Below are 12,112 nucleotides of genomic sequence, written 5' to 3' on the forward strand. Positions count from 1 at the left end.
CACCAACCTGTACAAAGGAAATTAACACCTCACTGTAGCAGAAAATAAATAGAGCAGGCAGGTACAGTCAGGTATGCGTGGTAGGAGATTTTAATTTTAGGAATATTGACTGGAGCCTGATGGTGGGTAACAAGGAAGCTGAGGAATTTCTTAAGCTAATTCAGGATGAGATGAGCAGATGAGAATGAGAAGCTGACAGATATTTCCATAACTAAGGAGATAGTGGAACAGGAGATAGATTGGCTAAAAAGTTCAAGATACCAGGACCAGATGAAATATATCCCAGAGTACTTAAGGAATGCAAAGAGATTATTAGTGAGCCATTAGTTTCTGTCTTTAGGAAATCACTTGAGTCAGGTGAGGTACCAGTAATGTGGAGTAATGTAGTACCCATCTTCAAGAGAGGAGATAAAACTTTAGCATCTAATTATAGACCTGTTAGCTTAACATCAGTTGTAGGTAAAATATTGGAGTCAGTAAAAGCGAGGAACATTAGGGAACATACAATAAAGTGTACGAGGCAGAAGATAATGGTGATAGTTATGATATCTTATATCTAGACTTTAGTAAAGCATTTGACAAGGTACCCCATCAAAGGCTCCTGAGAAAGGCTAGGGCACACGGGATAGATGGGAAGGTGTTAGGCTGGATAGGGTCATGGCTTAGCGACAGGTGACAAAGAGTTGTAATAAACAGCTCTAAATCCCAGTGGGGTCATGTAATTAGTGGGGTGCCACAAGGATCAGTATTAGGGCCATTGTTATTTCTAATATATATCAATGACTTGGATAGTGGAATTAGTAGTGATGTTAATAAATTTGCGGATGACACAAAGACGTAGATTAATTATGTCAGAATTGGATGCCATTGCCTTGCAGGCAGATTTAGATAGGATGGATGAATGGACAGACAGATGGCAAGTGCAATCCAATATCAACAAATGCAAAGTACTTAGCGTAGGTAGAGGAAACCCACTCAGTAGGTACACATTAAACAACGAAACTCTGGTAGGTACAGGGTACAAGAAAGATTTAGGAGTTATAGTTAGCTCTGAACTCCGTCTAGGAAAACAATGCATAGAGGCCAGAAACAGGGCAAATAGGGTACTAGGATTCATTTTTAGGAGTGTTAAAAGTAGAAGGCTGGAAGTAATATTAAAGTTATACTTGGTGCTGGTCAGACTTCATCTGGACTACACTGTGCAGTTCTGGTCCCCGCATTACAGGAAAGATATAGGTCTATTAGAATCAGTACAGAGGAGAATGACTAAAAGGATACAGGGGATGAGGAGTATTCCTTACGAGGCAAGATTGAAGCTGTTAAATCTAAATTCATTAGAGAGATGTAGGTTAAGAGGGGACCTAATAGAAGTCTTTAAGTGGTATAAGGGTTATAACAAGGGGGATGTAAGCAAAATTCTTAGGATCAGCAACCAGGGTAGAACAAGAAATAACGGGTTCAAGCTTGAAAAATTTAGGTTTAGGAAGGAGATAGGAAGAAATTGGTTCTCAAATAGAATGGTAGATGAGTAGAACGGACTCAGTAATCATGTTGTTAGTGCTAGAACATTAGGGAGCTTTAAGAGAAGATTAGACGGGTTTATGGATGGGGATAATAGGTGGAAATAGGTTGGTATATTTCATAAAGGAACTGCCACGTGTAAGTCTGGTTGCTTCTTGCAGCTTCCCTTATTTCTTATGTTCTTATGTTCTTAATGATTAGTATTAATTAATAGGGTTAGTACTAGCTTTTTCTCAGATTGAAATATATTTTGCTCTTCATGCTGTGGTTTTTGTAGTAATGAGTGTGAGACAGACAAGTCATGGTGACTTCATTCAATCATAGATCTTCACATGCTAAGCTTGAATGGTGTCATTGTAACAAAATTAGAAGCTGCAAAACTTCTAGAACCTCATATGAATATTCATCAAGGGAAGCAGTGAGGAATTAGTTATCTTTTCATAACCACAGTGGTGGCATCCCACTTTTTCCCTTCAGCTGCCTTGCTGTAAGAGTCAGATTAGAGTCAACTTACCTTCATGGAGAAGCTAGAAGCTGTTGGGTAAAGGTAAAAGGGTGCCACCACTGTGGTTGTGAAAAGACAATTACTCACCGCCTCCCTTGATGAATTTTTGTATGATGTTCTGGAAGTTTCAGGTTTCTAAATTTACTTGTTGTACTATATTGACACCATTCTAACTGACTGTCTTCAGCCTCTCTCTCATCGCCGCAATGTTGCATCTCTAGGTGTCTTCTACCGCTGTTTTCATGCTAACTGCTCTTCTGATCTTGCTAACTGCATGCCTCCCCTCCTCCCACGGCCTCGCTGCACAAGACTTTCTTCTTTCTCTCACCCCTATTCTGTCCACCTTTCTAACACAAGAGTTAACCAGTATTCTCAATCATTCATCCCTTTCTCTGGTAAGCTCTGGAACTCCCTGCCTGCTTCTGTATTTCCACCTTCCTGTGATTTGAATTCCTTCAAGAGGGAGGTTTCAAAACACTTATCCTTCAATTTTTGACTACCGCTTTGGACCCTTTTATGGGACTGGCATTTCAGTGAGCTTTTTTTTTTTATTGGATTTTTGTTGCCCTTGGCCAGTGTCCCTCCTACATTTAAAAAAAAAAAAAAATCAAGGCTGATATATGTTAAGATCTATGATGGAATGATATCACTGTGACTTGTCTGCCTCACACTCATCACCACAAACACCACAGCATGAACAGAACATAATGCATTTCACCCTGAGAACAGTGCTGGTCACATGTCACCAAAGATACAATGAACACTGACACTGGTAACTTGCTTATTACTGGTTATTGTTGCTATGGGCATGAATGAGGAAGAAAGATGCACTTGAGATGCCAATAAGTATATTTGCCCCAGCCCAGTTTTTATACTCGTTGGGAGGCCTTAAAACTCATTCCCCAAGCAGCATATGCCACCTCAACACAAGATTTTAGTGTTCGCTGACTGTGCCCTGCATCGGCTGCTGGAGGATAGGGAACATTCTCATTATGTGCTGGATTGCTGTCATGGTAAATAGATACATTTATTAGACTTCCTTATTTTATACGTGTAGAGAGGCAAAGATGTAAGTGAATGCTTGTGATTATGCATGTGCCTTCCTTTTCAAAGAATGTGAGCCTGATATATAAATAGATGGATCTATACCCCTTGATACAGGAGTTGAGAGTATATGTCTGTTGTCCCTGTGTATTGTGGAAGGAAGCTAAAAGGGAAGAAGGTGGAGAGCTGACATCTTCCTTAGGAATTTGATATTCTCATATTATGAAATAGAAGTAGAAAGGCCTCAATATAATACTTATAATTATATTTTTATTTATTTATTTTATTTTTTATTTCATTTTATTTTATTTTTTTTATTTATTTTTTTTATTTTTTTATTTATTTTATTTATTTTCATTTTATTTATTTATTTATTTAGTTAGTTATTTATTCTTTTTTATTAATTAATTAATTTTTTTTTTTTATTTATTTATTTTTATTTTATTTCATTTTATTTATTTATTTATTTATTTGTTTATTTATTTTTATTTTTATTTATATATATATATATGTATATATATATATTTTTTTTCCCTCCAGTTGTTGATGGCATTTAGAGACATTATCCACCTCTATTTTTTTCTCTCATTTTCCAAGTTCAGGAACAAATCACCTCCCTTTCTTCTCAGTTTTTCCAGTTCAGGGCAAGTCACTTCATTTTCTTTCCAGTTTAGGATAGCATTTTTAGAAAAAACCCAGCTCACATTTTCCTTTTCATAACCAGTTCAAGGTAGCATTTGGGGATGTGTGGAAGGAGAGCCTGACAGAGCTGAGTGGTGGACAGAGGTCACTTGTGGCACTCTCCCTTATTCTGGCACTGCTCCTCTTCAAGCCAGCACCGATATATATCCTGGATGAGGTGGATGCAGCACTTGATCTCTCCCACACACAGAACATTGGCAACATGCTCAGGATGCATTTCAGACACTCACAAGTAAGTCTTGTGCTACTGTTTTGAACACCAGCCAACCATGCTATTTTTAGGGTGGGCTGTTGTTTTAGCTTGCAACTGGAGCTTCAGGAATTTTTGTAACCTTGCTGATTGGACAGTAGTTCTTATAACTCTGTCACTGATTGGTTTATGGCTTAGTCTGCACGTCTCCTACTTAGTGCAGCCACTGGCATCAAGTTTTTTTTTTTTTTTTTTTTTTTTTTTTTTTTTTTTTTTTGTTTAATTTATTTATTTATTTATTTATATATATATTTTTTTTTTGTGAGTGTGTGTGTGTGTGTGTGTGTGTGTGTGTGTGTGTGTGTGTGTGTGTGTGTGTGTGTGTGTGTAGGAGGGACACCAGCTAAGGACAACAAAAATCCAAGAGTAAAAAAAAAGCTCACTGAGATGATGGTCCCCAAACAGGTTCCAAAGCAGTAGCCAAAAACTGAAGGATAAGTGTCTTGAAACCTTCCTCTTGAAGGAGGTCATAGGAAGATGGAAATACAGAAGCAGGCAGGGAGTTCCAGACTTTACCAGAGAAAGGGATGAATGATTGAGAATACTGGTTAACTTACATTAGAGGGGTGGACAGAATAGGGATGAGAGAAAGAAGAAAGTCTTGTGCACCAAGGCAACAGGAGGAGGGGAGGCATGCAGTTAGCAAGATCAGAAGAGCAGTTAGCATGAAAATAACAGTAGAAGATAGCAAGAGGTGCAACATTGCAGCAATGAGAAAGAGGCTGAAGACGGTCAGCTAGAGGAGAGTTGATGAAATGAAAAGCTTTTGAATCCACCACGTCTAGATGACCAGTATAAGTGGAAACCCTCCAGATACGTGAAGCATACTCCATACATGGACGGATAAGGCTCCTGTACTGAGTTAACAGCTGGAAGGGTGAGAAAAACTGGTGGAGACATCTCAGAAAACCTAACTTCATATAATCTGTTTTAGCTAGAGATGAGATGTGAAGTTTCCAGTTTAGATTATAAGTAAAGGACAGACCAAGGATGTTCAGTGTAGAAGAAGGGAACAGTTGACTGTCATTGAAGAGGGGATATTTGTCTGGAATGCTGTCAAGTTGATAGATGGAGGAATTGAGTTTTTGAGGCAATGAACAATACCAAGTTTGCTCTGCCCATCAGAAACTTTAGAGGGATAAGAAATCAGGTGTTCTGTGGCTTCCCTGTGTGAGCTGTTTACTTTCTGAAGGATTGGACATCTACAAAAGATGTGGAAAAGTGCAGGGTAGTATTATGAGCATGGGAGTGGATAGGACAAGAATTTTGGTTTAGAACAGTGGCTCTCAGCCAGGGGGGGTCACCCCTTTAGGGGGCACAGACATTCCCTGGGGAGTGCAAGCACAGGATGGGGTGGAGAGAATTACAGAAAATCATGGACTCACTGGCTATTAGTACAAAGGAGATGCAGCAATGACTATCTATCTATCGATCCATAGTGGGATAGTTGGGTAGAGGGTTGAGTGGGTGGCACAGGGAGGAGGGGGGCCCCAACTACACTGAACCAGCTTTGAGGGGCCCAGCTTGCAAAAGGTTGAGAATCCCTGGTTTAGAAGATAATTGAAGAGAAGTGGGCGACAGGACAGGAAGAGAGTGGGTGACAGGACAGAAACCTGAGGAACACCACTGTTGATAGATTTAGAAGAACAGTGACCATCTACCACAGCAGCAATAGAATGGTCAGATAGAACTTGAGATGAAGTTACAGAGAGAAGGATGGAAGCTGTAGGAGAGTAGTCTGGAAATGAAAGCTTTGTGCCAGACTCTGTCAAAAGCTTTTGATATGTCTAAGGCAAGAGCAAAAGTTTCACCAAAATCTCTAAAAGAGGACCAAGATTCAGAAAGGAAAGCCAGATCACCAGTAGAGTAGCCTTGACAGAACTGATACTAGCGATCAGATAGAAGGTTGTGAAGTGATAGATGTTTAAGAATCTTCCTGTCAAGGATAGATTCAAAACTTTAGATAGGCAGGAAATTACAGCAATAGGGCAGTAGTTTGAGGGATTAGAATGGTCATCCTTTTTAGGAACAGGCAGGAGGCAGTAGACACCTGCTGAAACGATAATTACTCTCAGTGAGGTCTAAAGCACTGTTCAGGGGGTGCTGTGAAATTATCATTAAACCCAGCTGTAACCTCACTGAACGTTTCCCTTTGTGTCTCACAACACAAGGGGGCAGTCACAGCCTGCCCTCTAAAGACGACTCTCTTCCTCCACACAAAACTACAAGTGCCTAATAACACACACACCCTTCACTCAAAAATTTTAAATTCATCATGGCGACTCCTACACCAGCCTCGGAGTCCCATCTGGGGAGGGGACCATAAATGTCCCCAGGTCGGACTGCCTTTCCGTTGACGACCCTAAGTGTCTTGACACCCCCCTCAACTTTTTCTTCATTAACTTCTGCAACATTCGCAGTCTAAGATCTAATTTTCAATTTGTAGAACACCACCTCTCCTCTTCTAAACCTCATCTTTTCCTCACTGAAACTCAGGTGTCTGAGGGAACTGACAGTAGCCCCTTTTCTGTTCCCTCCTACTTTCTCTATCCTCATTTTCGATCCAAAGCTGGATGCTGCATTTATGTGCGCAATGACTTAACCTGCTATCGTGCCCACGCTCTTGAATCTTCTGAGTTTTCCACCATCTGGCTATGACTACAGAGTCATTCATACTAAATTTATCTGTGCTGTATACCTCTCACCTAACTCCTCTGACTATAAGAAATTCTTTGACTACTTAACTTCCAAAGTGGAGCACATTCTGATCATCTTCCCTTTTGCAGAGATCTCCATTCTTGGAGACTTCAATGTTCACCACCAGCTTTGGCTTTCCTCTCCCTTCACTGACCATCCTGGTGAACTAGCCTACTACTTTGCTATCCTCCATGACCTAGAGCAATTGGTGCAACACCCTACTCGTATTCCTGACCATCTTGGAGATACGCCCAACATTCTTGACCTTTTCCTGACCTCTAATCCTTCTGCTTATGCTGTCACCCTTTCTTCTCCGTTGGGCTCCTCCGATCACAATCTCATATCTTTATCTTGTCCTATTGCTCCAGTCCCTCCTCAGGATCCCCCTAAGCGAAGGTGCCTCTGGTGTTTTGCCTCTGCTAGTTGGGGGGACCTGGGGAGGTATTTCGCTGATTTTCCTTGGAATGACTACTGCTTCCATGTCAGAGACCCGTCCTTGTGTGATGAACGCATAACAGAGGTGATAGTGTCTGGCATGGAGGCGTACATTCCTCACTCCTTTTCTCATCCTAAACCTTCTAAACCTTGGTTTAACACAGCTTGTTCTCATGCTATACATGATAGAGAGGTGGCCCACAAAAGGTACTTAAGCCTTCCATCTCCAGAATCTCATGCACTTTATATTTCTGCCTGGAACCATGCCAAGTCTGTTCTCCAACTAGCCAAAAACTCTTTCATTAATAGAAAATGTCAAAACTTTTCAAGATCTAACTCCCCCCATGATTTCTCGCATCTAGCCAAAAATATCTCCAATAACTTTGCTTCTTCTTTCCCTCCTCTATTTCAACCAGATGGCACCACTGCTATCACATGTATTTCTAAAGCTGAACTCTTTGCTCAAACCTTTGCTAAAAACTCTACCTTGGACAATTCTGGGCTTGTTCCTCCCTCTCCTCCACCCTCTGACTGCTTCATGCCACGTATTAAAATTCTTCGCAAGGATGTTTTCCATGCCCTCGCTGGCGTAAACCCTCGGAAGGCTTATGGACCTGATGGGGTCCCTCCTATTGTTCTCCGAAACTGTGCCTCCATGCTTGCACCTTGCCTAGTCAAACTCTTTCAGCTCTGTCTATCAACATCTACCTTTCCTTCTTGCTGGAAGTTTGCCTACATTCAACCTGTTCCTAAAAAGGGTGGCCATTCTAATCCCTCAAACTACCGTCCTATTGCTTTGATTTCCTGCCTATCTAAAGTTTTTGAATCTATCCTCAACAGGAAGATTCTTAAACATCTATCACTTCACAATCTTCTATCTGATCACCAGTATGGGTTCAGTCAAGGCCGCTCTACTGGTGATCTGGCTTTCCTTACTGAGTCTTGGTCATCCTCTTTTAGAGATTTTGGTGAAACTTTTGCTGTTGCCTTTGACATATCAAAAGCTTTTGATAGAGTCTGGCACAAAGCTTTGATTTCCAAACTACCCTCCTACGGTTTCTATCCTCTCTGTAACTTCACCTCAAGTTTCCTTTCTGACCATCCTATTGCTGCTGTGGTAGACGGTCACTATTCTTCTCCTAAATCTATTAACAGTGATGTTCCTCAGGGTTCTGTCCTGTCACCCACTCTCTTTTTATTATTCATTAACCCTTTCCTTCCGGTGCTTAAATTATTTTCCCGTTTTGTATGACGGCTAAAAATGGTAAACCTAGAAATTGTCAGAAAATTGTTTGAATACTAATAATTATTTTCTCTTTGTTATTCTGAATACAATGATATACTTTGTAGCTCAATGTGACCTTTGAAAGTTGAGTTTATGCCCTATAAAGGATTCCTCCTCCTCCCGCTGTGTGATCCGTCATCCAGAAACAGCCCGGAGAGCGAGGACGCCGCACGCACGCACACACACACACACACACACACACACACACACACACACACACACACACACACACACACACACACACACACACACACACACACACACACACACACACACACACACACACACACACACACACTCTCTCTCTCTCTCTCTCTGTCTCTCTGTCTCTGTCTCTGTCTCTCTGTCTCTCTGTCTCTCTCTCTCTCTCTCTCTCTCTCTCTCTCTCTCTCTCTCTCTCTCTCTCTCTCTCTCTCTCTCTCTCTCTCTCTCTCTCTCTCTCTCAGATAAGTTAGCAGAGAGAGAGAAAGAGAGTAGGGCAGAGGGGAGGGAAGGTAGTCAGCAGCAATCAGGAGTTAGGTGCATGTAACATCACTGCAGAGGGTGCAGCTGGCCTTCTCTTGAGAAAACCCTTACCATCTTTCAAAAATACACAGTTGACTACATGTCAGCCAACTCACCCACATTTTAAGACCTAGAATGTTTATTGCATAAAGCAAGCATTCAATAATTTTTAAATATGCCATAATTTGCAAATAGTTTGTAAAAGCCTTAAAGGCCTTAAATGGGTCATTATACCCAAAATTCAGTAAATAGAGGTTCATTATATTAAGGGATTACTGTATACTGGATCCTGCCATCACTGTAGACAACCTTTGGAACACTGTGTTGAGCAAATATGGATTTCATTTGTGAGAGAACTTGTGAAGTGATGGAAGACAATACTGCCATCTCAATATACCTCCTGTAGTAACCCATTAATAATAAATAATTCATACCACAGAACTATTAAGTGGTCTGTTACCACCATTTGTCATGGACATTGGTAGTGTCGCTGACATAAAAGGTTCTGCCTGGTTGGTGCGCTCTCTTGATCATATTTTACATTGTCTTCAGAACTTTATCTCATACCACTTTTCTTTGTATACAGCATTATGATAATTCTAGAAAGAAAAAAAAAAACATTAAAAGCAGATAAACATTTTGAATTCCATTCATGGCATCTACTTGAATTATCTCAACTAATTGAACTATGTACCAATCAGTGGTGAAGCTCCAAAAGCCACTGTCCAGTCAGTGGCAAGATACAAAGATAGCTTAGGATCCAGGGCTGGTATGCAGAAAACTTCATAAAAGCTCCTCTTAAAGCCACTCATAATTTCAAAATCCTCATAGTTAGGAGCTAGACTTGTGAGTCATGTAGATAAACTCACAAGGTGACTCTCAACTGTGAGCTAAGTGATTTATGTGGTACTGATAAGAAGGCACTATGCAGTGTATCTTCCGCTACTAATGGCACTAATGTTTGGTTAAAAATGTTCTTATCACGATAATAAGGATATGGTGGTATGTTGTTATCACTTTAAAGTGAAAAGTAGGAATTTTGTTAATATAATAATTGCAGTAATGAGAATCTATCAATGTATTATAACTCAAAAAGAATATGTGTAGATTTACTTTGGCGGCAGACACTGCTTACCTCAGCTCAGAACAACACGGGTCACAAGAATAAGTTTACTGAGTACCAACAAGCAGTACCAGTAAACTTTGACAGCACGGAGCCAGCCCTGCAGTTATGCAATTGCTTAGTAATATTTACCTAAACATTATTCTAATGGCAACACCATATTTTCAGAATAGAAGTTAAGATGTGTGGTCCCACCCAATTGCTCTAGCCCACTGAATCCGCACTTTTTTGTTCTAACCCATTTCACTAACTACCAGTCTAGACTAAATAAAACACAGCCACACTTAATCTAGCTTAACTACTTTGACATAGGTTAGTTTTATTAATTAATGTTTGGTTAGGTTTAGTTGGGTGAGGCCTTGGGCTGTGCTGCTCTCAGTGTAGATTCATTGGGTTCACCTTGCACTCAGGGTCATGCGCATGCATGAACAGTGAGTGTGCCAGACATACAATTCAAGTGAACCTACACCAGCTCCACCTTCACTCGCTTGTAATGCCCATTAAATTCTTACAAAACTTTGAATTAAAGTTTTCAAATAATATCTATCCAAACCTGACCAAAATGTTTCAGCATTATGGTACTAAGAGTTGTTGCTACTCTGCCATTGTCATTGTTAGTAGATCATACACTTCTTAGGAGTCCTTGTCCACAACTCATAATGTCTTGATGTGCAATGACTACTCATAGCTCAATGCAGTTTTTTCTGCATTATTCATAAGGCTTATGAGCTCCTCTTACAAAGTTTAGGAGCTGCATCCAGCTCATAACAGACTTACAACCTTTTCTGCATACTGCTTCAGTTTCAGGCTAGAAATGAATGGACTAATTTAGCCTAAGCTAACATAATCCACCTAAAAAGTAGCTGAAATGGCTTATCTTGTGTGACCCAGTTTACTTAAGCTTGAATTACCATTTGTGTGTGTGTGTGTGTGTGTGTGTGTGTGTTGGATAAAAATTATATTTTTTTATTTATTTATTTTTCTTACTTGATCTCTTGCAGTTCATCATTGTGTCTCTTAAGGATGGAATGTTCAACAATGCCAACGTGCTCTTCAAGACAAAGTTCGTAGATGGCATGTCCACCGTGACCCGCCACACCCAGCATGCCCAGCGGAAAAAGTGAATTACACACTTGTAGTGCGTAGAGTAGACCAGTACCTTTCTTGCATTAGAAAAAATAATAATAATAATAATAATAAAAATAAGATGAGGTAATAAATGGCAAAACATGGCAGGAAGAACAGATCCATATGCATAATTGATTTATACAACCTGTACAATTTAGATTTTATATTTCTTACAAAATGAATGCCATTGAAGCATTATTTTTCTTCTTACTCCATTTCCTGTCTCATGTTGATTATACAGTAATTAGTTTCATTATATAAAGATGGTGTGTCATTCTCTACTATTCCTATCTCTTGTACAGATTTCCTTTACCCATCGTATCTTACTATGATGAGGGCAAGTTATCTCATCATTTTTTTTTTTTTTTCCCATCATATGGGGGTTGGATGACTTATTATCTGTTCTTTGATTATCATCCATCTCATTTCTTCATGCATATCCTTCCAGATCTTTCCTTTTCTCATTGGGAAGAAGTAAATGGCTCTAAAAAGTATAAGTAATGTTTTTCAGGTATATTTGCATTTGTTATTCATTAAATTTAATGGTGTTTAGTATTTAGACTACTTTGAAGAGGTGAATTGACTTGTTAAAAATTTTTTTTTTTTTATCTGAGACAGGATAAGCATAAAAATGTTACAAATTAGAATAAAGAGTATTTTCTTCAGCATCAGATTTAGTAACCTTTTAAAAGCCATTGTGGGTCTGGTACCTCAGTCTTTTTATTCTTTTATTTTATTTATTTACTTTTTCCTTAGACTCTACATAGAAAAAGAGACCTTTGGGTATAAATTAATAACATCTATTGAAAACTTTACAGGCAAATATTTACTCTGGCTCATTTGGATGAATGATTTTGAACATGATTTAATGTATTACACACTTGTCCAGCTTTCTATTTTGTGAATGTTTTTCACATA

The 12,112-nt window shown here is 39.5% G+C and overlaps 1 protein-coding gene across 1 annotated transcript in view; it reads left to right on the forward strand.

Annotated features, from left to right (window-relative positions):
• LOC135106733 (structural maintenance of chromosomes protein 2-like) overlaps positions 1–11,859 on the forward strand; it is a 101,559-nt gene extending 89,700 nt beyond the window's left edge. Inside the window, exons 23-24 of the mRNA XM_064015991.1 lie at positions 3,795–4,004; positions 11,068–11,859. Coding sequence (XP_063872061.1) covers positions 3,795–4,004; positions 11,068–11,190 — 333 coding nt within the window. The 3' untranslated portion in view covers positions 11,191–11,859. The remainder of the gene's footprint in view (positions 1–3,794; positions 4,005–11,067) is intronic.
• The last annotated feature ends 253 nt before the right edge of the window (positions 11,860–12,112 follow it).

The sequence above is a fragment of the Scylla paramamosain genome, chromosome 14 (assembly GCF_035594125.1).
Source record: "Scylla paramamosain isolate STU-SP2022 chromosome 14, ASM3559412v1, whole genome shotgun sequence".
NCBI lineage: Eukaryota > Metazoa > Arthropoda > Malacostraca > Decapoda > Portunidae > Scylla > Scylla paramamosain.